Here is a 27,476-nt window from a genome sequence, read left to right on the forward strand (position 1 = left end):
CAGAATATCCTAACCACGTATCTAACAGTCTGGATCTTTTTCTCACACACAACCTTTCAAAGTACACAGTTATAGCTAGTGGTCCCCTAGGCACCTCAGATGGTTGTTGTTATTTGGTTTTTAGGAGTATTTAGCAACTAAGGCCATATTGCTCCAGGTATATGCGGTGGTCATTCCCTGACCTTTCCGCATCCTCCATATTTGGTGGTCACAGGCTCGAACCCCGGTCTAATCAAGAAGCGTGTGCTATGCACTGCTGCTCCCACCCACCTGGCTACGGAGGTGCCACCTCAGATGGTCTCTTCTCCAATGGAGCTTTTCTGTTCAATACTGTTCTCAGCCTCATATTGTTTGGCATTATAAGAATGTGAAATGAGAAGATCTGTAAGATTTTCATTCTTCTCTTTCATTGGACTATTTTTTAAATCTTTTGATATTGATATCTGCTCAGATTGCATCCAAAAATTATTCTTGTATGATGAAATCCTTTATTCCACACTCCACCTTAAAATCTCGTCCTTAATCTACCTTTGTTTTCCAATAAATGTGCTAAGGCTGTCCAAGATAATAATGCTGCATATCTTAATTTGCTCACAACCAAATGTCCAGGTTCATTTTCTGCCTAAACTAAAGCTTGCAAAAATTTTATAGCAGTTATTAATCAATCCAAACCAGATTCTGAACAAGAGACTAGCATACTGATCTCCTGTTCAGAATCTACGCTCGTGTTCAAAGAAAGTGCATCACCTCTGAAAATTGTAATTGTCGTCCGAATAGCGTAAGTATATGGCAATATTTCTTGCGATTGCATCAGATAAGATTGACACGCATAGGCAATGACAAATATTGCATCAGCTGTTACTTTCAGCTATATAAGCACGCTCTGCAAGAGTTGCAGTCATTCCTTTCTTGTCAGGATGACGAGTTATGTGCAGTTAACGCCACGAAGAAAGAATGCTATTGTTGCTTTATGCGAGGATGTTCTAACCATCATATTGCTTATCGAGTGTCTTGTAATCAGTCAACAGTGAGTAGATTTCTTTCCAAATTCAAGAATATTGGTTCTGCTGATAGGAAAAAAGGAACTGGATGCAAACAAGTCTCTAATAATAATAAATCAAACCAAAACAGGATTGCGTTTTGCAGCATTTATGTCTTAAAATCCATAAAAGCTTCTTTGACCGAGCTGAAAAGAGAATAACAAGAACATACAGGAGTGGTAGCAAGTGCAGCAACAGTCAGAAGATGTCTCTTCAAAAATGGACTTGTAGCCCATCGTCCTAAGAAGAAGCCCCTGCTCACACAAAAAAAAAATAGAAAAAGGTCTGATTAATTTGATGTAAGGAGCATATAAAATGGACCTCCGAGCAGTGGAAGTCAGTTATTTTCTTGGATGAGAACAATTCAACCTGCATGGCTCTGATGGAAGACAAACGATTCGCCACAGATGGTGAAGATACTATCCAGACTGCATGGTGTCTAACAGTGAAATTCCTTACTAGGAAAATGATGAAGGGGTGCATTTCATATCGCGCAGTAGGTCACCTGCAATTTATAAAAGGTTCCATAAATGCCAATGGATACCTGGCTATATTGGATGGTAAATTGCTGCCAACCATTAGAGACCATTTCAACCTACCAAGTAACTGCATCTTTCAGGACGACTTTACTCCTTGTCATCGGGCAAAAAGTGTAAGTAGGCACTTCTGTAGTTACTTCATTTCTGCATTAAAGATTCGACGGTAATGTGTTTACATTTGTTATAGGTGAAAAAATGGTAGGAAGAATGGTCCATTTCAACTGTTAGTTGGCCAGGAAACAGCCCGGACCTGAATCCTATAGAGAACTGTTGGCATCATGTGGAATCTGCAATTTCTAGAAAGAAACCAAACACCCTTCGTGAACTTCAGGAAGCCATAATTCGTATTTGGAACCATGAACTATCAGTTGAATATCTTCAGAAATTAATCTTTTCAATACCTCGGAAGTGTGCTACTGTCATCAGGCCATAGGCAGTTCAACTAAATATTAGTTTGCACCTGGTGAACTTTTCATTTTGTTTTCCATTTAAAATGATAAACTGAAGAAAATTGAGGGCTTCTGCTAACATTTCAATCATAATTGTTGTGTTTACCAAAACTGTTGTATAAAGGTTGCAAATTCTCATTTTGGAATATTTTGTACCTGTCAAATATTACTTAGCTTTATCTTAACTATTAATAAATATCTTTTGTTTAAATTTTTATTTGTGATTCTAGTCATTAATGTAACATACCATTGCAAAAAGGGTTAGAAATGTGGAATTCTTAGGTGATGTACTTTCTTTGAACACCAGTGTAGTTCGAATTACAAGAAATCACTCCAATACTCCTGGAGAATATGTTCCTTGTGCCATGGCACATTATCCTGTTGGAAATAAGAATTGTCAAATAGCTAAACTGTGGGCATGAAGGAAGGCACCTGATCTGGACTGCAACAAAGTTCAAGTAAGCTGTGCATCCAGATATTGATTTACTGCTATCACAATACACAGATAAACACTCCCAACACCATCACACTTCCACCACTAGCAATAAATCAATTGATTCCTGGACCAGATTATACTTATTGCCATACCCTAGTCCTGCTATCAACATGGAACAAATGCAGAGCTGAAATCTGGTGATTGCAGAATATCACCAGTCAATCCACTAGTGATATTCTGGCTTATGTTACTTATTTATGGACAAATTCAATGGAAAAGTTTGGTGAAATACAAGCAGTTGCTCTTGACATCTCAAAGGCTTTCGATCGTGTTTGGCATAAAGGTCTTCTAAACAAGCTTCCATCTTATGGTTTTCCAACTGTTTTTTTGTAATTGGTTATCCAGTTTTCTCTCTGATCGCTCAGTGAGGGTAGATGGCTCTCTGTCTTCTAACTTCTCCACTAATGCTGGTGTCCCCCAAGGTTCAGTTCTTTCCTCTTGTATATTAATGACCCACTCTTTTCCTCTTGTATATTAATGACCTTCTTCCATTGACTAGAAATCCTATCCATAGTTTTGCCAATGGTAGCACATTGCATTCCACTTTCCATTTTGAAAAACTTTGCCCTGCTCAATCAGCTTCAACTTCTCAAATATCCACTATCAATTCCTTAAATGCCGATCTCCAGGTAATTCTTCAGTGGGGCAAAGACAACTTAGTTGATTTAAATCCTTCTAAAACAGAGTCTTGTCATATCTTGCAAAAAGGATTCTTCTACTTCTATGCTTATCTTTGGTGACACTCCGAATTCTAGGCAAAATGATATATCTCTTTTGGGGATTACCCTTACTTCTAATCTCTCTTGGCACAAGCAAATTACAAATATTGCTTCCTCTGCATCTAAAAAACTTGGTTTTCTTTTTCGACGTTACTTTTCTTCCAAACAGCTGTTCACTCTGTACAAATCGCAAATCCGCCATACCATGGAATATTGTTCCCACATCTGGGGCGGTGGCCCCAAAACCTCTCTCAGGCTTCTAGATTCCATTCAGAAGAGGGCAGTTAGGTTAATTAATGACTTCTCTCTAACAGAGTCTCTCCACTCTGTCTCATAAATAATAAACTGATAATAGTCCTTCGTAATCCCAAAAGACTGAGTTCTGTACTGTAAAAAATCTGTAAAATTCTATATTCTTACTCACCTAATAGCTAAATGCAAAACTTTTTGGTAGGAGAGGATAACGCTATGTGCCCCCATTGATAAACTCGTGATGTCTCATGAATAACAAACCTAGAAATAAAGTATCCTGGGTTGGCAGTACAAAGAGTCAAAATCTCAATGGATGAATGACTAGATGATCATGTAGTCAAGTTATTTGGATCCAATCTTGTAGCCACCTCAGATACACGAAAATGCTCGTAAATTACCTTTTCAATGCTACCAACAAATGCACATTTTTAGCAAATCCCTGAAATCGTCATTATCTTCAACATGTTACTGTTAAAGTAACGATGGGGTCCCCCCCCTTAAAACATTCATTGTGAATTCATGAATTTCCTCTGGACTGTTTCCTTCCAACACAAAAATTTGAAAACAGAGCTAAACCAAGAGAAAGAGAAAAAAAAATGTTTCATTAAATGCTGAGAGTTGTAAAATTACTTTCTGTATATATATTATTAAAAGAAATGTACCTATGTTTTTCATATATTTAAATATTTGTAACTACCTCATTTATACATAAATTGAAAAACCTTTTGAATGCTACTTCTGTTACTTGTTCTAATATTATCTTTGTTATTATTTAAGAATGCAATATTGATTTTTTATAGTGGTTTTTTTCTATCATTTTATTTTATAAAAGGGTACCTACCAGCTTCAGCAGCATTAATTGACAATGATATCACCTTTTCCAGAAGAAGTTTCTCTGGGTCCTTCCACTAGTAACACCAAAGAGATTTAAAAAGTAAATAAAATGAAGCTGGCATAATATGGGGGAGGGAAGCAATTTTTTTTTTTCAGATAACTTTTCTTTTTATTTTTCCATTATTATAAATTATATTATGTATCAAATTTTCAAAAAATTTTTGGTGATTCTTTATAAATTTGGGTATGCTGATTTCAAACATGACTAATTGTTACACAATATCATGGTTTATCCAAAAATGAAAGCCAAGTAAATATTCTACGCTAATAACACTATATCAAATTTATTAATCCAATGGTGGAAAATGTTTTAGGTTTTTCTGAATTCTGCTTAGACAATGCTGCTTTAAAAGACCATAAGTGTGCAAAATTTGAAACTACATATCTTGCTTCCCAGAGTGTAGTGGAGCATGCCAGATTTGAAATAAATTTTTAAATAAACCTGAACAAATTCTACTAGAATTTCTATATTTATAAAGTTAGAAAAAAAATTTAGATTTTTAATCATTGATTAATGGTTATTGTGGGAATGTTATTCTTGAGGATCACCTGTAAAATTCATGGGTGATTTGTTAACTCAGCAGTAGTATCACTTGTTCAGATTACGAACCTACGGGGACATAAGTTCAAATTAAGAAAGGACAGATGTAGAATAGATGTGCGGAAATTTGCCTTTAGCCAGCGGGTGGTTAATTGCTGGAACAAACTTCCATCTGTTGTTGTGGAAGTTGATAGGTTAAATAAATTTAAGGAGGAACTGGACAGGCATTTGGAGGGAATGGCGTGATGATTTTTTTTTTTTTTTTTTTTTTGGCTGATGCTGCATAAGCTCCTACACTTGCTTTCTTGCATCATGTGCCACTACTACTACTACTACATCACCTGGCAGGAATGTATTTATGTTTGCGTCAGGTGATAGGATGGCTTGACATATTTAAATATCTAATTCTGATGGCTCACTAGTTGGGGATTAGCAGTTATTACATTTTGTACCTTCTTAATAGTGACTTTACATCTTACATGTGCTGCTTTTTTGTTCATTTATATTGTTGTTCCCTCTGTGTAAACTGAAGGGGGCCTGGCAGGCTATGTGGTACTGCTTACAGTACTTCGCTGTGCTGCCAAGTACAGTTCATTGTATAGTGAAACACTACTTTTCATCATAAAGGTAGGTTTTTCACTATCCAAAAGCTTCTCAAAGTTCACAACTCACCTATGTGGGTATTATCACAGAAAACAGACAAATTCTAGTAGGGTTTGTGGCCACAAACAGTAAATCAGCTAACCCAGTGAAATTTCATGTAGTGAATGTTACAAGAACCTTGGGGAAAAAGATGGATATGAATGATTTCATGTTTATAATAGTTGTTATGTACACCGATAGAATTAATATAAATTCATTATGTTTTAGGGGCATCAGCATATATACATAAATCACCTATTGTCTTCACCACATCCATCCATCTGTCTGTCCGTATGTAATAACTCAACTCCTAAGGGATAGGAGTTTTAGGAAATCTATCCCTAAGGGTAAATTTCATAAAACATATAAAATTTTATTTGGCTCTTGTATAAAAATTTGTCAAGCCATTCCAAATTTCATTAAAATCGGATCAAGAGAAATCAAGTGATTATTATTTCTTTATCTGCCAATCCATATGTAATAGCTCAACTCTCAGAAAGGATTTTCATGAAATTTTATATCTGCTCTATTAAACAATCTGGCAAGCATTCCCAATTTTCACTAAAATTGGACCAGTAGAAATTCGGCAATTATTTATTTATTTTATTTTATTTTTTCATACATATCAACGTAGGCCATTCACATACCATATATTGTAACTGAAATGCTGGATATTATGTTTATTGCCTTGCATGGATTGGAAGAATGAATGGGCAATATGGTGGATGTACAGAAATGAAATGCTCTTGGACTATACATAAAAGTCATTGCTTTTTTTTTTTTTTATCATACATTATTATTACTTGCTAATGTGCCTGAAATGTAACATTGCATACATTAACTTACTTGTTTTCATTGAAATGCATTAATTTCAAAATGTTTCTCAATAATGTTGGCTTGATTTGTTTTAAAGTTATGACAAAGTTTTGTGTAATTATGCCTCAGCAATCTTAAATTTTGTAGGAATTAACTGTTTTATGTTTCTATTTTATGTTACCAGCATTTTTCTGAAAATTTAAATAAAGTTTTTTCTTACCAACATTTGCAAAATTTTAAATTATTATTAAAAAAAAAAAAGAAGATATAAAATTAATAAGTACTGTAATTTAACAGTAAAACTGTCAGACATCAGTACACTGCAAACACAATCCAAAAAAATTAATACTTTTTTTCAAATATTAAAGTTAATATCCAGGGCCTGTCTGGCTATACAAGATCACATGTTAACAAAATGGGCTGATTATTGCCAGGTCTGGGGGATATCCGATCAATCTGATTAGCTACAATGAGATATAAAGGAATTGGAAGAAAAATTATTTTGACATCATATACTTAGATTTCTGTAAAGCTTTTGATACTATTACACAAGAACAACTGCTGTATACAAATCTGAGTAGCTGGGCAAGTTATTGCTAATTGTTAAAGGGGCAGCTGAGTAATAAGAGACAAAAGGGTTATCAATGGTCCACTGTTCTACACAGACTAATGTTGAGTGAAGTCACTCAGGGTTCTGTGTTAGGCCCTGACTGTTTTTGATACTCATAAATGATACTGGTTTAGGCATACCAAGTTTAATGTCTAAGTTTGCAGACAATATAGAGGTGGGCAGGGAGGTTAATGACAGAAACTAGGATAATAAAGGAAGAACTGAATAAATTAGGTATGGGCTGTTAAGTGGCAGTAGCTTGCACTTATTAGTGCAAGCTACTGCACTTAGGTAGCCAATAAACCCAGAATAACATTCCGAATGATGTGCAAGCTACTGCACTTAGGTGGCAATAAACCCAGAATAACATTCCAAATGGGTGGCATCAAACTCAAGGTTGTGCCAAATGAAAAAGATCTCCAGGTAAATGCACAGTTCAATATGAAGTTCTCTGAGTAGCACAGACTGGCTGCTGGGACAGTATATTGGGTTCTGTCAATGATATGCAAATTTTTTTCCAGCAGGGACAAAGAGGCAATGATAATGCTGTATAAAACAATGGTTAGGTTGCATCTACAGCATAAAATCTTGGAAGCCTCGTTTTAGGAATGATGTGGATCTGTTGGAATGAGAGCAGAGAAGAGCAACAAGTTCAGTCAGGGGCACAAAAGGATACTCTTACCAAGGAAGACTTCTATCCTGTAAATTTTAGCAATGGGCTGAAAAGCAATGACTAAGGTTTAACGTTGATAAATGCAAGGTATTGCATTTGTGTAGCAATAATCCCAGAATAACAAATCATTCAAGTGATATGAAACTTGAGGTAGTAGACAATGAAAAACACTTAGGAAGATTCCAGATAGGGTGCAAGGACAGTTTTTAGGGTTCTGTCAATGACAACAGGAATATTTCCTGCATGAGTAAAGAGGAGATTATCCCACTGTATAAGGCAATGCATAGGCTGCATCTTTCAGTCACATGGGTCTGGAGGCTTCATTTTAGGAAAGATGCAGAGCAGTTGCACCTTGTGCAAAGAAGAGCAATAAGAGTAGTCAGGTAACAAGTGAGGGGAACAAAAGAGTGCTCTTACCAATAAATACTTCAGTTCTACAATACCACAGCATCTGGAAAGAAGGCACCTGTGAGGATACCTGATTGAAGAGAAAGCTTTAAATGAATTAAGTAAACTAAATGCTGATGGCATTCTTGCTCTTTTTTGGATAACAAACATAAATGGACATAAATTTAATTTGAAAAAGGATGGATGCTGGATAGATGTGTGGTAACTGCTTCCAGCCAGAGAGTAATTGCCAGTTGGAACAAACTTCCATCTGGTAATGTGGAAGTGAATAAATTTAGTACTGGTATTCACAGTGGAAATATAATACAAGGAAGCAACCTTATACAGAATTGAGCATTTAAAGAAAATAAAAAATATACTTATTTAATTTGCCCACTCCTTTAAATTTATTCAAACTAGTAACAAGCCTATCCAACAATGAACCATTTTTTGGCTGAAAGCAAATTTCTGGAGAACTATCCTGTCTGTAACCATTCTTTTCCAATTTAAGTGTGTGTGTGTGTGTGTGTGTGTGTGTGTGTGTGTGTGTGTGTGTGTGTGTGTGTGTGTGTGTGTGTGTGTGTGTGTTATCATCAGCATTTAATTTACTCAACCTTTAATCAAGTATCCTTGAAGATGTCTGGTTTCTAGATGCTGCAATATACAGAAAAAGTCTTCTTGAGTGCCAGTAACTGATCTTGTTAAACAGACATATCTAAAATGAGGGCTTCCAAACCTGTATGAAATATTCAAGATGTAGCCTAGCCATTGCCTTATAATTACCTATTTACCTCTGCTGATAAAATTTGTATAAATTTATTAGCACTGTATGGACTGTATGAGCTGTCCTAGCAACCTACTGCACTACTTAGAGATTAGACAAATTACACTATATAAACTTGTGTCCTTGTAGCATTTTGCCACCACTAACAGTCAAAATAAATATCCCCCCCCACCACCTATACACACTTGGTAGAAGATTGGCAGTTTCAGAAGGTATGAAAACAACTTCATACCTTCTGAAACTGCTTCTGAAAACAACTTCATACCTTCTGAAAACAACAAATTGAGAAAAGTTCAGTTTGTAAGTATCTCACTTATACACAAGAACTTTGAATGAGAGAGGTGAACAGCCACACATCATCTCTTTTTCAACAAATTCCATACTGTGTTATGTCAAATAAAATTATTTATCTGACAAAACTTTACAGAATCATCTAGATAAATCTTCCTCTGTGATTGTGATCAGAACTTTTTGAAAGACTCACACATAATAACAAAAAGCCCCACAAGGACACAGTTGTTCTCACATGGCTGTAGGCTTTTATTTGTGCATACTTTTAATGAAAAATGTACTGGATTACTGTTTTAACATCAACTACACCAAAATAATTTATCCATGGTTCACTTCTTTGAAACATGTAAAATACAAAAATAAATAGTTCTTTGCAATTTAATTAATTCCATTTATTGTGTGAAATTAGTCCTCCTAATACCATTTTAGGATCACCATTATTTCATAAACTGATTGAGTAAGTCATGTTGTCTACGTCATTAAGATTTACCATTTTAGGATCGCCATTATTTCCTAAACTTATTGATTAAGTGATGCTTACTTGATTGAGATTTTATGGATAAATGATCTAATTGCAAAAAAGACAGATTTTTGAGATTATGGCAAAATTATTGCAATGTTTGCTCTACTTAAACACTCCTTAAATTTCTGAAACTGTAGCTTTTCAGAATAACTATATTTTTTGCATACCATCGAAATTTTATACTAATAGTAAAGCTGAAATAAAAAAAAAAAGCAACTTATGTAAAAACACATTACTATTATTTTTGACTTCTAGTGACATTTAAGTAAAATGTACAAAATGTTATACTCATATTATAGCTCCTGGCATTCTTTGAATCTATTTTATTCACAACTAGAAGGGCATTTTGATCAGTATTCGTTTTTTTTTTAAGTTGGGTGGGACAGTATCTACTTTAGGCCCACCCTCATCATGTCGATAAAGCATTATTTTAATTTCTCAAAAATTAATAGTATTAACTAACTTTTGCATACCTTGTGGATATCTTGTGGAATTCCCCTGTTAGTCCAAATTTGCCTATCAGCTCATCTGGAATGGTGAACTGACCAACAATGATCTAAATGATTCCTATCATATAAGGACTGCCTTAGTGAATATTTTCTGGGAAAATTCCTGTTTCTGGAATTTTCTTGTTGGAAAATATTGTATTTACCTACATCCTTAAAACCTTTACCAGCATTAACTGTTGATATATTTGATGGCATGATGGGGTGAAGTGCCATTCTTAAGTATGCTATTATCAACTAATATCACATAAATAGTATTAAACTACAGATTTGGTATGGAAAAGGCTTCCACCCAGTGAGAAAACATGGCAATAATCACAATTATAACTGCTATAAAAAAAAGGGGAAGGGGAGGGACCCAGTATATCAACAAAATGCTAAAAAATTCTGACTGAAGGTTGAACTCATTGTAGGGGCTCATTACCTGAAAGGCCTTATCTGGCACCATGATATTCCAAAAATATTCTCAAAACAGTTTTATTATGCAGACAGCATTTCTAATGCAAAAACAAGCCAATTCAAATTGTTACACAAGTTTCAAAAGCAGCAGCTCCAAAATCTGACACAACAAGGACTTGCACACTGTCACTGATATAGTAGAAAATTCTGTCAACAGTGCCTGTTGACAATATTTTCAGTGCCAGAGGCTATGCTAGGCCATGCAATGTTTGGCATGGTTTATAAGTACAGTTACAAGGAATGTGTCTTGGGTAGTTACTAAAGCAAATTAACAGCTTTCTGTTGTTTGAACTGACTCCTGAACAAATTTTCTGTTTATAATCCTTGACAAGCACATGGTCAGATGAGTTCACAAGATAGAGGATACAAGAAATTGCATATTGGATTTAGCAGTCATGCAGGCTTGAACCACAGTCACTCAGAGCATGTGTACTTTTGCATCCTTGCACCAGACCACATCGCTGACCAGTTTGAAGGATGTTGTTGGAGTATAGGTTTATTGGCGTATGGGCTACTATGTCCAAATTGCACCTATTATGCTGGAGTGTTATCAATATGGAATAGACCTAGAAGTGAGTATATAAGTTGATAATTTTTAGGTGAGCACAAAACCCTGATAAACTGGCCTCATCTCCAATAATAATAATTTTAGCTGAATGCTAATATATACACTCAATGACAATATGCTTAACAGTAAGGAACGACAGTGCAAACAATGGGGGGGGGGGGGGTTAAAAGCAGTAAAAAGAGGTGCGTTAAATGTGCATGGCCAATTCATGCTTTCACAAGCACAACCTCTTCACGCCTGTTTAATCAGAAACTATCTCCACAGCTGTGGATTCTGTATTATTTCAAGAGGCTTGTTAAATGTCTGGGTATGCCACATTATAATGGATATGTATGTCAGTACATATCCATTATAATTGGCTTGTAATTAGTATAAGGAACTGGGAGGGAATCAAAGTCAGTAGGGGCCTTATGCTTGATCTGCACACTCATTTCTGTATTCTCACATGCCAGAGTATCCAGCAAAACTTTACAGTCAGTTTATTTTCATTGACATGAAGTAACCAGGTTCTGATTTGTGTCAGAAGTGGATGGAAATCCTGTGACTTATTTTGTACGGCCATCACTGCACTTAAAGTGTCTGTATATATTATGACCTGTGAACTTAAAAGGCTATTAAGAAGTCAAAGCCACCTTGGCTGCATAGAGTTCAGCTGTAAAAACACTGAATTCTATACAGGACAGAGGCAGTAGACTAGGAAAGATTACTGCTGCTCCCACAGATGTGTCAGTTTTTGAGTCATTTGTATGTCTGCAGAGTTTGTGCAGTGGAGACATGTAACTTTCTTAAATTTTGGTATGTTTCCCCAGTGACAAAAATATTTATTGCAAGGAGGTACAGTAAAACTGTCAGTTATCTGGGGCTCAATTATCCGTAGGGTCGGATTAACCATGGTCTCTATATGAATGTAGTTTTATTTTTAACAAACATTTAAAGAATATTATTTATCTGTGCGAGAGGATTCCTAAAGTACATACAGGAAATCACTACTGCGTCTCTTGTTTTGCCACCTGGTAAATCACGTCAGATGTTTTTACACCCGCAGATGTGAAGTCTCGAAACACCTGCTGTATTTCTAATGCCAAATAACGTACAAATGTAACCTATTCGCATTTGTCTACTAAACATCGCGAAACCTTGTTCCTGTGCTTGCTGCGTGTCGTATGTAATATTTATCTCATTTCACACCTAAAAATGTTGGGAAAACAAAAACGAGTTGTTTTAACAGTGGAAAAGAAACTGGGAATTATTAAAAGACATGAAAAAGGTGGAGTGTTTCAAAGCTTGCAGACAAATTTGGAATCGGCCAGCAAACTCTACAGGACATCATTAAACACCAGCCCAATATAGATAATTTGTTTCTAAATGTGACACATTTGCTTGTGCTTCACAAAGAAGAAAATAGCTCAAAGGTGTACAAACGAACAACTTGAAAGTGAAATGATAAAGTAGTTTTTACAACAGAGCTGAAGAAACTCCAATTTCTGGACCAATGATTTTAAGCAAGGAAAAAGATTTTTTTTGACAAATTATTAATGCCTCCATTTTCATTTGGTTGGTTGAAACGATTTAAAGACAGGTATGGTATAAGAGAGTTAATGCAGATAATGAAAGGCTCAATGAAAAGCTCAGTGCAGATAACATGGGAGAAACTTTATTTTGTGATGAATTAGCTATGATTATTCAAGAAAAGAGTCTTGTTCCATCTCAAATTTACAACACAGAAGAGATGGGACTTTATTGGTAAGCAATGCCCAATTGCATGTTGGTGTCTGTACAAGAAAGAAATGCACCAGGATATAAAATTAGCAAAGACAGGATAACAATTTTCTGCTACGCAAATGCTTCAGGGGATGATAAATTAAAATTAACCGTAGTGGGAAAATCAAAATCTCCTAGAAATTTAAAGGACATGACTAATATTCCAACAGATTATTATAATCACCGATCTGCATGGACTAGGGATATATTCAAAAAGTGGTAGACAGATAAATTTGTTCCTCACATTAAAAAATTTACGTCTCTAAAGGTCTCCCCCACAAAGCAATTTTGTTATTAGATAATGCTCCATCCCATCCTCCATTGGAAAAACTATCTGCAGAAAATGGCGATATTGTCGCCATTTATCTTCCACCCAACGTAACACCAGTATAGACCAGAGGGTGATTGAGAGCATGAAACAATTGTATAGAAAGAAAGACCTTGATGGTGGACTTTATCACAGAAGAAAAGGTCCTCTTTTATTATGAAAGTCACTAAAAATTAAAAATGCTATCCATAACATTTCTACTGCATGGGTGGAAGTTAAATTATAAACAATTATAAAATTTTTCAAAAAAATATTGTCCGATGACTTTGTAATCGCCAAAAATAATTTGGAAGTGGGAGACTCAAATAACACTGTAGAAATCATTCCTGATATTTTAAACCCAGTTCAAAATATTGAAGGATGCAAAGACTTAGATAAGACAAGTGTTAATCAATGGTTAAATATAGACGAAAATGAACCTGGCTATGAAAAAATGACTGATGATGACTTAATCCAAAGTGTGCAAGAACCTACGGAAGGACCTTACAGAAGGATGATGATGAGGAACTACAACCAGCTTGAATTTGTGGAAAGTCAAGATGATGTAGATTATATTGAAATGTGACAAATTCATGAACACAAAAGAAAAATAAAAGAAAAAATAATGCTACAAAAAAAAAAAAAAAAACAATCAAAAATCACAGACTTTCTATCAAAATGAATAAAATATTATTTTTGTTGTTATGTTTGTTTGTTATTTGGAGCATTAGCAACTATGGCCATATTGCTCCAGGATATGCGGTGGTCATTCCCTGAGCTTTCCGCATCCTCCGTATTTGGTGGTGACGGGCTCAAACCCCAGTCTAATCAAGAAGCGTGTGCTACACACTGCTGCTCCTTCCCACCTGGCTACGGAGGCGCCTATTTTTGTTGTTATATACGTGTAATATCTTGTTTTTGTGTTTTGGAAGTTATTTAAACAAACGAAACGTAATTTTGGTTTACTGTGCTTTTTCAATTATCCCGACTCTTGCGTCCCCAAATTACCATGGATAATCGACATTTTACTGTATATACATTGTCCATGGTGGTTGGACCATGTCTGTGTTTGACCCTTCAGAGATATTTGCAAGTTGGATGTTCCATTGTCACGTTAGTTCCTGTACCTGGATACCAGCAAGACAATTTTAGTGGGTTTGTTTTAATATGTTTATCCACTGAGGATTGAAGAGATATATCCAGATGGGGTGAGAAAGGAGGCTATGTAATTTTGCTGCATAGTTAAGAAGCAATACCTTTCTCTTAAGATGTAGTGGAGGTTCATTGGCAACTATGTATAAACTTTGCACTGTGAATGTCCTGAAAGCTCCTAGGACAATCCTGAGAGCAGTAAGCTAGACTGAACTGAGCCAAGTCAATGTAGTTTTATGTCAGAGTCAAACTGGGGGCTACATAGAGGATCTGATTTACATCTGATACAAAGAGGATCTGATTAAGGTTCAATATAGGTGTAGCAGGGTAAAGCAATCTACCCCCCATGCCAATGACACTACATTAATCTTTTTCAAAGTAGTGCAATACCAGCTATCTCGTTGTGAAGACACCCACAATATGAGATACAATTAAAACGATGCCTTTACACTACATATATAGTTTAGATTTATGGGTAAACTATGGTGTATCTACACCGATATTATATAGTTAATTACTTAAACCCATAAGAAATTATGCCTTGTGCATTTCGTCTTCTAATACATTATTATTTATTCACCATTTGGCATCTCTCATATTGTGGAAATAACTTCATAACTGTGATGGCACGTTGCATTACCAGGATACCTGCCCACCCACAGATGATGAAGCCAACTAGCTTTGAAATGATTGTCTGGGTGGTGGTATCCACTGAAAATAAATAACAGTAGTCTTCTCTACTAGAGAAGTGTTATTTATTCAAAGTAGTGTAATAACAGTTATCTCATTGTGAAGGCACCCACAATATGAGATACAATTAAAATGATGCCTTTACACTACATGTTTGTTTGTTTGGTTTTTAGGAGCATTAGCAACTAAGGACATATTGCTCCGGGATATACAGTGGTCCTTCCCTGACCTTTCCGCATCCTCCGTATTTGGTGGTGACGGGCTTGAACCCCGGTCTAATCAAGAAGCATGTGCTACGCACTGCTGCTCCTTCCCACCTGGCTACGGAGGCACCTACTACATATGTAGTTTAAATTTATGGGTAAACTATGGTGTATCTACACCGATATTATATAGTTAATTACCTAAACCCAAAAGAAATTTTGTCTTCTAATACATTATTATTTTTCGCCATTTGGCATCTCTCATATTGTAGAAATAACTTCACAACTGTGATGGCACGTTGCATTACCAGGGTACCTACCCATCCACCCACCGATGATGAAGCCAACTAGCCTTCGAAATGATTGTCTGGGTGGTGGTATCCACTGAAAATAAATAACAGTAGTCTTCTCTACTAGAGAAGTGTTATTTATTCAAAGTAGTGTAATACCAGTTATCTCATTGTGAAGGCACCCACAATATGAGACACAATTAAAACGATGCCTTTATACTACATATGTAGTTTAAATTTATGGGTAAACTATGGTGTATCTACACCGATCTAACTTCTTCATACACAGTTCATATTTGCATTACATTCTTCTGGAAGGTAAATTTGGTATGAAGTATTAGGTCTAAGAACTGGATATTTTTGCTATGCAGTATTTGTTGGGTTCCCAGCATTAGCTCAGGATTGGGATGGAGCTGATGCTTTTAACAAAAGTGGATGGCAGTGGTTTCTGCAGAGAGGCAACGGCCAATGTGGAATCCCTATGGTTCTATTTTGTTTGAGAGCTGGGGTTTGAGAGCACATATTTTGTGAGTGGCAGGATACTGTAAGGTCATCTGCATATAGATAGGTGTCAATTAGCCAGGATACTTTCTATTGCATTGTTTATCCTAAGTGCAAACAGCATGGCACTAAGAACTTCAGTAATGCAATGCTCTATCTTGAACAGAGCACTGCAGTAACACAATGCTTGAACACTTGAGTTCTGTACAATTGGTGGCTGCAGACCCCGAAGTCCTGTGGCATACAGATTTTTAAGAATGCCATAGTGCCAGTTAATATCAAAAACCTTTTCAATGTCCAGCAGATCATGGCATGGGTGTTCATTTCGGATAAAAGCATTCCATATGTTGGATTCTACCTTGATTGTAAGGTAGACGTGTTTTTGGAAGCCATACTGGTTCTTATTCACCACTGACTGAGATTCTAGATACCATATTAATTGATTGTGAATCATTTTTTCTAATGTCTTACCAAAGTCACTGCTAAGAGATATTGGTTGATAGTTTCATGGATCCAACTGATTCTTTCCAGATTTAAGAGGGGGCTAAGATTATTGAGTGGTGCCAAGAATGAGGGTAATAGCCTTCTGAGAATATCAGGTTAAAATACATCAATAATGAATTTAAAGTTTACTTTGTCAAGGTGCTAAAAGAATGAGATAATATATCCCGTTCAGGCCTTGACACTTTGCTGACCTGTTTAGGGAACTCTCTAGCTCAAAAACTGTAAAAGGTTGGTTATATGGAAGAAGCACTATTGCATTGAAGTTTGGCTTATACTGTTCTGCACCGGCTTTTTCTTGTTTAAAGACTGACTCAAATGCTGATGTGGCTGAGATTTTAGCAAAGGATTCTGCTAGGGCATTTACAATGGAGAGGAAAAGTCACTGCCATTCCATCTTAGAATAGGAGAATAGGAGTCAATAATGAGAGTGATTTACCATTCAAATTTTTAATTAAGTTCCAGAGTTTTCTATTGTCTGCATTCTTTGTAATAATCAGATCCACAAATCTTATTTGCATTTTTTCCTTATATAACGTGCCTTAGCTTTAAGTTTTTAGAAATTAATCAGGTTGCCAGTTGCTAGGTACTTGTGGAACAGGTTCCAGTTTTTTTTTTTTTTTTTTGTTTTGTTTTTTTTAGCATCACAGGATGCATCCACCAGATGTTGGCATGTCTGTGAGGACCAACTGAAGTTTAGGGTATTGCACATGTTGCAGCTGTTATTATGTATGCTACAACATAATCATTAACATCATTAACAGGACAGCTTTTGATGACTTTATCATCAAAGGAAATAGCAGTGGTGAACACAGCTTGGAAAATTTCCATTTATGCAACTGTGTGTACATTACAAGGTTCTATTTGTTTGTGATTTGCAAATAATCAGGTAATGATTATACTGTTCAGTGAATTATCTAAAACTATCCACTGAATGAATGGAAATGGCTTTCGGGAACATACTGAAAGATCTATAGCGGTAGATGCTCCAGTGTAAAAGTGGATATGTGTCTGCACCAGTGATACTTATATTGTATTGGGTATATAATAATATGAGATTCTGTTTGTCAAGTATTGTTTCAATGAGTTTTCCTTGTGTATCTATCTGAGAAATCCCCCACATAGATGGTGCCAGTTGAAATCCCCCAGCAGGCAGAAAGGAGATGCAAGCTACATAATAATATCCTCCAGCTCTTTCAAAGTTAATTCTTTGTTTGGGGAAAGATATATATAGATTATGGTTAACATAAAACTCAAAGCAACAAGTACCACTACAGCCTCTAATGTGATGTATTTGGCAGGAACCTTGTTATTGCCAAAAGTAGCTACCCCTCCTCTTGAGTTAGTGATGTTTCTGTCTTTTTTGATAGATCATATAATTTTTAATCACTGGGGGTCCAACTTAATCAACTTAGCCTGTGGGGTTAAGTTGGTTTCTAGCAGGCAGATGCATACTGGACAGTATGGTTTGATTAGATCATAAATACCATAAATGTTGCTGTGTAAGCTTCTGCAGTTCCACTGTATAATGTTCTTCATTATTTGGTTTTAGAGATCATGTACGGTTCTGTGTTTTTTGTCTCCAGGCTGGTTGTATTGATCTAGTTTCATCTTTTCTTTTTTTGGAAAGGTAGGGTGTTCAACATCCAAGTCATTAGTATGTACATCTAAGATTGGCTCATCCTGAAGGGTACCATATTTGCTGAGCACTCAACTAAGATAGACCATATTTGGTCTATCTTAGTTGAGGCTGATACTTTCAATTTCAGAGTTCCTGGCAGAGTATGAGAAGCAGTTGGTGGGACTGTTAGCTGAGTGTTACTATACATTTTACATTGTTTGGTAGGTGTCTGCTGTGGAAATGAGAATACGGATTGAGCCCAATCAGCAACTGACATAGATGGGGGGTACAGTGACAGCCATCTATTTGCTATTGACTGGTATTTCTGAGTTGCTGCAGCATAAGTGAGTTTTGGTACATTAAGCATGACTTGCTTCCTGATAGGTAAGCTTTTGTTCAACCTTGTATTTTTGAATCTTTTTTCCTACCTTCCAGAGTTCACAAGCTTTTGGGTAGGCTGTATGCAGTCTTTACAATTTTGGCTTGTAGCATTTCTGTGGGGAAATCCATCTGTATATGGACTTTGGAGCTGCAGTTCAAGCAGACTGTGTCCACTCAACATATTGTGTTGGAGCATCCAAATTTTTGACACTTGTAGCATCTGATGGGATTGGGTATATAGGGAATGTACAGGTATTCTGCCAAAAGTTTGTATTTTCAGTAGAGTCTGAGAGTGCTGATGGTTAGCTGCTTCAATGAGTAAATCTCCTGATCTGAACCTTTTCACCATTTTCAATGAACCAACCAAGTTTTCTAAATATATCTGAATTAGAAATAGTTAAAGGGGTATTTGTAGGTTTGGACAAAAGTGAGTGTAATATAAGGAATGTTGGATATATTCTTGTTGATGCTCAATATTTTATTAGTCTTTTGGATAGAGACAAGTCATGGTTTGTTTCATTCAGGCACAGTAAGGTGAAAGTCTAGGCTGCTCAAGGGCAGGGTAATTGTTATAATCTATGATTGCTCCTTTTAGCCCTGGAGGATAACTCCCCCCCCCCCCCCCCGGAGTTACCAGCCCCACCACATGGAGGCAGGAGCGGCTACCAGTGAACAAGCGATAAGTGTTTAGTGGTTAGCAGGTCAGTTCTATATACAAGAAGAAATGTGCCTTTCCTTTCTTTTTAGAAAGCTTACTTCTTTACTTTGAAGAGCAGAAATTAAAAAAAGTGTAAATAAAAACTTGAATATTCTCCGTAATCAGTTGATTGGGGAGAAAACGCTTTTGAAATTTGCTTTGATCACTCACAGCCAGTTTGAAGGATATACCTGAAACAATATAATCTAAGTCACACCTTGTTGCAAAGACTGCTGCTGCACGTTTGCAGCAGCAGTCAATAATGCTTCATCATGCTCTGTTAAGATTTTTTGTTGCAATATAACATACTTTTTTTCTTCAGGGTTGATCCTTAGTTGCTTCTGGAATTGTTCTGGTCCACTAGAGTTTATACTAACAACTCTTTCATATATTGGAAGCAATAAGTGAAATCCTATTTAATTTTATGCTTCAAAAAATTACTGGCTATCCATAAATTTTGTGTGGAGCCAGCAAACTTTCAACTGCTTTAAGGAACTTTGGTCTTAGGAATTCACAACAGAAAGTCAGCTAGCCATATATTAAGTCCACAATTTACTAAATTTATTCATAAAATCATATAGCTTCTATGAGTGTATTAAATATTTAATTAATACTACAAATATTTATACTTCACTGAATCATATCAGCATAAAAATCACTTAAATATATACAGTCCATTCCGGTTATTTGGGACACATCAGGACTAGTGCATTTTGGCCCGATTAAGCGGCTGCCCCAATTATATATCCGAAGTTTCACGTAAATAGTTAAAAATACAATGTACCCTCCACATTTACAATTGATTCATTGTACAATCAAATCACGTTACGACAAACTCACCATAATAAAGTACCATTCACTATAAGATGTGCAGTAAGCGCCGATCACTGTGATCACGTTTGAGAATTGAATTTTAATTCTATTAAACAGCGATTCTAATTAGCGAAAAGAGGAGGAATATTATTCACATGCTATAAAAGCAAAGATATATTAAGCACAAATTTATCCTTTATAACCTTACTAATTAAAAAATTAAATGATACATGAAAATCGTAAGAATATACGTGATAATCGGAATAATTAATATGTACTGTAATATGTACATACTAACTAGTTGACATTTCTGTTCACTGACATTTGTGGGTGGGGGTTAAAATTTAAAACAGTAAAAAAGATAAGCAATCAATAACAAAGGAATACGGCACACACAAATTGCAAGTAACACGATATGCACAAGTGAGAACGGAGTAACGAGTTACAAAGCTTTAAAAATAGGAATGAAGAGAAGATCTTAAAATTAATTTTTTTATATGATTGAAGATTTCATGGAAGTGTAAACACGTTTCACCATAATAATCCACAGAATTCCAGCTGTCGGTATTATCGCAAATTCAGTAAGATCGAGTTTACTGTCCGTTTATGATAGATTTCACTAACAGAAAAGCCCAATAAACAGGTGACTGCTAATTGATTTTATTGTTTTATGGTTGTGACCTCCAGAATTTCGACCGAACTACGTGGTACCATCAGAGACAATCGTAGGGTAACCTCCAGTGCTGCGGTCTCCTGCCCCGATTAAACGGCATGTTGTCCCAATTAAGCGAAGTAAACCCTGGCTATTTTCTCGATTGGTTTCTGTTTTTTAAGATTTGCCCCAAATAAACGGCTGCCCCGATTAACCGGTGGCCCAAATAACCAGAATCCACTGTATAAAACTCTTACGGTAAAGTTTACCACGAATGTTGCGGCATACTGCTTATCAGTTTGTCATTCTGTTCTGACACGTTCATAACATTCTCTCTCTCTCATCTTTCATAATTGTGAATGAAAAGGAAAGCAGCTCTACTTTATCAACAGGGTTGGACTGCTTGTATTTCTAGATTATCATAAACATATGTTTCTGATGAGATAGAGGAGTTTCCACCCTATACATTTATTTTATTTAAAAATAAATCTTTAATGATATTAGTCTTTATAAACTAAGTTCTTTTATTAATCTTCATTGCTTCTAAATTGAGAGAGGGTATCAACCCTGAGCCATATCATGTGTTGTGTTTGAAATGAAAAACCTGCAGAATAGGTTTTTTTTTTTATGACTAAATGAACAATCATGGCAAGCTGTTCTCTGGTGTTTATTACAGCCATTTAATGAAAATAAGAAATTTGTACAATTTTTAAAAAATTCAAATTTTAACATATTTTTAAATTTTTCAAAAAAAGAAAAAAAGTGGGGAAAACTAAGGTATTGCAAAAAAACAGGGGAAAATATACATTACGAACTATGCTACTATAGTGAAACAAGGAAGAGGTCAAATTGAGTCAAAAAGATGGATTCTCCATCATAATACATAGAGGCTTCAGTTCTGCAAATTGCAGTGTCCCTAGACCAAGCACCTGTGGGAGATCTGATTGAGGTGTTTAAAGCCTTGAATGGATTGAGTAAACGGAGTAGTAATGGTATTCTTCCACTTGCTGAGACTACACATGAGGGGGACATAAATTCAAGTTGAGGAACGAAGAATGGTTGCAGGACAGATGTGTAGGAGTTTGCCTTTAGCCAGTGGGTGGCTAATTGTAGGAACAGGCTGTCATCTGTTATTGTGGAAGTAGATGGGTTGAATACATTCAAGGGAAAACTAGACAAATTCTTGGAGGGTATGGATTGATGAACTTTTTTTTTTGGTTGATGCTATATATATAAGCTTGCTTTCTTGCATTATTTACCTTACTACTATAAACTCAAAGAGTTAGCAGCTATGCAGATTCTTTAACGCTTCTTAAAAAGAGGATGAGATAGCAATGCAATTCTTGAACACACTGTTGCTATTGAAACACAGTGAGGAAATCTATGACCTTGATACCATTTTTTTGTTTTAAAGTTGATTTTGTACTCATTCCTTCTAGGCATTCCAGTGGAGATCAGATCTATGATACAAGTTTTACACAGGAGCAGCGTCAACAAGAGAAGGATGTCAGTACTGCTAGAGTTTCTAACAGAACTGAAAGATTTCAATTGGTTCCCAAAATGGAAACTATACAGAGAATACAGTCAAATATGCTACAAGAAAAGTAGCATCAATCAGCTCAACTAGTGCCCCTACAGTAACATCACCTGTTGCAGAGGGGAGGGACAGACTAGCATTTTCATTTAAGAGTCAGCACAACAAGAGAAAGTCACCAATATACTAACCATCCAAGGCATATACCTCATGACTGCCCTCATAATCCTAGTATCAAGAACTGGCTTACAAAAACTACTTTCAAACATTGCAAGGCTTATCACAGCCTTTGAACAAAATATTGTCAGCTGGCACTGAGAAGATACAAACAGTTTTCTTTCTAGATTCTAGGGCTAAACTTTCTCTAGTTTCAGCACAAATTTTATATGGTCTGTTAGACAGTCAGAATGTAGGAGAAAGAGAAAAATTAACTGTTCCCAATAAAGTGCTTATACAACATATGAAGCTAGCAATGGGCAATGCATTGAGTACATGTTTGATTCACTTTCTTCCTTTTACTTATCATGTAGTGTATAAACTGCTGATAGTAAATTATATTATGGAGTGAGATCATGATGTTATTCTTAGAAAAGTTGAAATTGAAAAAAATGCTTAATGTGACCTTAGTTTTCTTTCCTCATTTTTTTTATGGTGTCACCCCAAACACGAAAGGTTTTAGTAGCTACAGTATTGTAGCACTTCGTATGGGATGAGAAAATAGGAGATACATATATACGCTGGACTGGAATTTCTGTATGTTTTTTTGAAATTTTGAAAAAAAAAAAAAAAAAACATACACTGAACACTGTTCAATGAATACCATTTCAACAAAAATTTCATTAAATCAAAAATATTTCCAGGTTCCAGACAATTTCCCTTATTACTTGTGCTTTATGTAATTCTCGTTGGAACGAAATAGTTTTCACAAAAAATTCACTACAGTCAATTATTTTCAACTCTACCTATGTATAATATATACTAGATTACAATTTAAAATGAAAGAAAAACTTCATGTGAAAATTATCAATGACATGGTGTACCCCATATTGTAATATGGTTATGGGACAATTCACTAAATTTTTTAAAAAAAATGGAAGTTTTAAAAGATGAGACAAAAGAATTGTTATCACAAAATTTATCTGTTTTCTATATTTTTTATTGATTGTACACAAATCCATTTTTTCTGCCACAGTATTCAATTATATCCAATTACACTTTTATTAGTATTATTAGTGGCAAATGATGCAAGAAAAGCAAGATTACACATCATCAGCAAAAAAATAAATAAATAAAATCCTATATTACGTGTCCTCCCCTCCAATAGTCTGTTTAGTACTTCCTTTAATTTATTCAAATATCAACTTCCACAACGACATATGGAAGTTTGTTCCAATCATCCAGCCGCAGATTGAAAGCAAACTTTTACACATCTATTCTGCCACTATCCTTCCTCGATTTGAATTCATACCCCCTCATATGCATAGTCCGAACAAGGAAGAATGCCATCAGCATTGAGCTTGCTCAATCCATTCGAAGCCTTAAACACCTCAATCAGATCACCTCCCAGGTGCACAGTCTCCAGACACTGTAATTTATAGAACTGAAGTCTTTCTCGGTAACATCATCCCCTTGTTCTCCTTATCAATCTCGCTGTCTAGTCAAGCAGTTCTACATCCTTCCTAAAATGAGGCTTCCACACCTGTATACAGTACTCAAAATGTAGCCTGACCACTGCCTTATACAATTGGATAATCACCTCCTTATTTCTGCTAGCAAAATTCCTGTATATCAGTGACAAAATCACATGGGCTGTCCTGGCAGCATATCTGCACTGCTCAGAAAACTTCGTACCTGACTGCACAATTACCACCCCCCCAGGTCTTTCATTTTCCACTACCCTGTGTGTAGTACCACACGGACGGTAGATTAATCTGAGATTACTGCTACCCATATGCAGTACCTTGCATTTGTCAATCTTATACTGCAGGGGTAGCCAACTTAATTTGTGATGCAATCTACTTTTTTTTCTTCCAAAATGTGCCGTGATCTACCATCTCAAGAATTTCATTGCACATAGTTAAAAAGATTAATCAACACATTGAAATATGTTGTTTATAAATTTTAAAATTAAATACAATTCAGAATTCTTATTTTAAATTCATGCGTATTTAAATTTTTAATTTATATGAAGTTTGTGACTTCATGTCATCTGCCAAGCTTTCAAAATCAGGGATATTATTATTATTATTATTATTATTATTATTATTATTATTATTATTATTAGCCATATGGTGCAAGGAAGCCTGAGGCTTTTGCTGCACCAGACAAAAAAAAAAAATATCTGAGTTACCCCTGAGAGGGAGAACAAGAGTCAGAAATATAAGGGAAGAAAGAGAAGAATGATGATATCCAGTTCAGAAACCTGGGTGTGCCAAGGCCATAATCACCGGATGTGAGACCCTGGGGAAATATACTGTGATAAGGCCAACCGTAAAGAATCTTCTGTATGAGAGTCCGTAAGAGTACAGTGATTCTACATCTTTGTTAGTTTCAAATACAAAAAGGCCAATTCACATAGATGTGTGAAACCAAAACAGGAATTTAAAAGTTCACTACATTTTTTTACATTTGGGTACTTTTCTCGGAAACATATGTCAAAAAGTCCTATTAGCATTAGTAGAGAGGCATACAACGCAAGAAAGCAAGCTTATGCAGCACAAGCCAAAAAAAAAAAAAAAAAAACTCCCGTTTCACCCCTCCATTTGTTCCAAATGCCTGTCCAGTTCAGCCTTAAATTTATTTAGGCTATCAACTTCAACTACAAAAGATGAAAGTCTGTTCCACCAATCAGCTTTCCGCTGGCAAAAGGCAAATTTCCACACATCTATTCTACAACTGTCTTTCTTCAATTTGAATCAGTGCCCACTCAGGTGATTATTCTGAGCAAGAGGAAGAATCCTATCAGCATTCAGCTTGCTCAACCCATTCAAGGCCTTATACACCGCAATCAGATCACCTCGCGGGTGCCTACTCTCCAGGTGCTGCAATTTGCAGAACTTAAGCCTTTCTTCGTAAGAGCACCCCTTTGTCCCCCCTTCATTGTACTACTTCTAACAACTCTACATCCTTTCTAAATGATGTCTCCAGACCTGTACACAGTACTCTGGTGTACACAGGTGTGGCCTGACCATTGCCTTGTATAACATGATAATCACATCCCTGTCCCTGTGACCATTGCCTTGTATAACATGATAATCACATCCTGCTAGTAAAATTCCTATATATCACTGACAAGACTCCATGACCTGCTCGCTCTGGCAACCCATCTGGTCCTTGAAGTTGTCACAGACATTCTCTCAGATATGCCAGACAAGCTGTACGTGCAACCTGGGAGTCTAAAACGCTGATAGAACTGATATTCGGGTGACACTCAAGTCAAGTGGACCCAATTTCGGTGAAGTCTGGATGGTCTGTGACAACCAAATCCTCTGCTTGCACCTTCACGAGGGTGGAACTGTGAGTAATCCTGGGTATAACCTCCATGCATAAGTATGTAGTGGGTGTCCACCCAGGTGTGAACCAAACTAAGCAGGGATAGAGGTGTGGCGCCAACACCACATGGAGGAATGCCACCCCCCTCTCTATGTTACTAGGCAGTACTAGGTGGTAGATGACTCTCATCAACTGGTGCAATACCACCACTTTGCTTATTGGGGGCTTGAAGTGGTGGAACCCAGTTTTAGTCTCTAGAGCTAAGTTCTGGTCAACCCTTCCCCATCTCTTCCATCATGCAGTATGATTGATGACTTTTGAGGTTATGATGAATGTCGTGGCGAGATCCAATATTCCTTACATTTCGAGGGTACAGATCTAAAACGGTGTTCGCAGGCCAGCCGCTAGTTAGTACAACGGACCAAACCTCTTGGTAACTCTCTAGGAGGCTTCCGGATCAGCTAGTGCATAATCTTGCTACCTCTACTCTGCCAGATAGTGACTGGAGGGAGTCCGAGTAGTGTGTATGCAGGGGGCATTGTCGAGGCCACGTTATGTCAAGGATCTGGGTATATTCTTATTGCATATTGCATATCGTAATTGGCTTGTTTCTAATTCTTCAGTTTCATTTTCCGCCTACACCAAACCTCGCAACAATTGTAAAGCAGTAATTAATCAGTCCAAACTAGAGTTTGAACTGGCTAAGAGTAGAAAACTTGCTTCTTGCCCTAATGGTAGCCGAGCATTGTGGTTTCTTGCCAAAGCTATTGGCCGCAACGTTTGCCCATCTCTGCTCCCACCTCTGTCCAAACCAGATGGTTCTGTTGTCACTTCACCCAAGGATAAAGCTGACATGCTAGCATCCCATTTTTCTTCCAACTCATGTATTAATGATCTTGGTAAAACAGCTCACACCATTCCCAACACACTCCATTCAATGCCTCCTGTTCTCTTCCATCAAAAGGATGTCAGAAGGATTTTGACAAATCTTGATGCTAAGAAAGCTCCAGGTCCCGATGGTATTTCTCCACTTGTTCTAAAAACCTGTGCCCCTGAACTTACTCCTGTTCTTTGCCACCTTTTTTCACTTTCTTATTCCAAAGGTGTTTTTCCTCCTGCTTGGAAATTTGCTCACATCCAGCAAGTTCCTAAAAAGGGTGACAAATCCTTCCCATCCAATTATCGTCCCATTGCAATTACTTCTACTCTTTCTAAAGTAACGGAGAAATCAATTAACAGCCAACTCTTAAACTACCTAGAAACCTTCCATCTGATCAATGTTCGCCAGTATGGATTCCGTCAGTGTCGATCCACTGGTGATATTCTAGCTTATGTTACCCATTTATGGACTAATTCAATGGAAAGGTTCAGTGAAACACAGTTAGTTGCTCTTGACATCTCAAAAGCTTTTGATCGTGTTTGGCATAAAGGTCTTCTAAACAAGCTTCCATCTTATGGTTTGCCAACTGTTTTTTGTAATTGGTTATCCAGTTTTCTCTCTGATCGCTCACTGAGGGTGATGATAGATGGTTCTCTGTCTTCTAATTTCTCCACTAATGCTGGTGTACCCCAAGGTTCAGTTCTTTCCCCCACTCTTTTCCTCTTGCATATTAATGACCTTCTTCCATTTAATGGAAATCCTATCCATAGTTTTGCTGATGATAGCACATTGCATTCTACTTTCCATTTTGA

The 27,476-nt window shown here is 36.4% G+C and overlaps 1 protein-coding gene across 1 annotated transcript in view; it reads right to left on the reverse strand.

Annotated features, from left to right (window-relative positions):
- Positions 1–27,476, reverse strand: part of Hpr1 (THO complex 1-like protein Hpr1) — a 384,568-nt gene that overhangs the window by 282,993 nt on the left and 74,099 nt on the right. Inside the window, exon 4 of the mRNA XM_090373371.1 lies at positions 4,337–4,403. Coding sequence (XP_090229497.1) covers positions 4,337–4,403 — 67 coding nt within the window. The remainder of the gene's footprint in view (positions 1–4,336; positions 4,404–27,476) is intronic.

Source organism: Mastigoproctus giganteus, chromosome 5 (genome assembly GCF_048544385.1).
Source record: "Mastigoproctus giganteus isolate SK-2022 chromosome 5, ASM4854438v1, whole genome shotgun sequence".
NCBI classification, from domain to species: Eukaryota; Metazoa; Arthropoda; class Arachnida; order Uropygi; family Thelyphonidae; genus Mastigoproctus; species Mastigoproctus giganteus.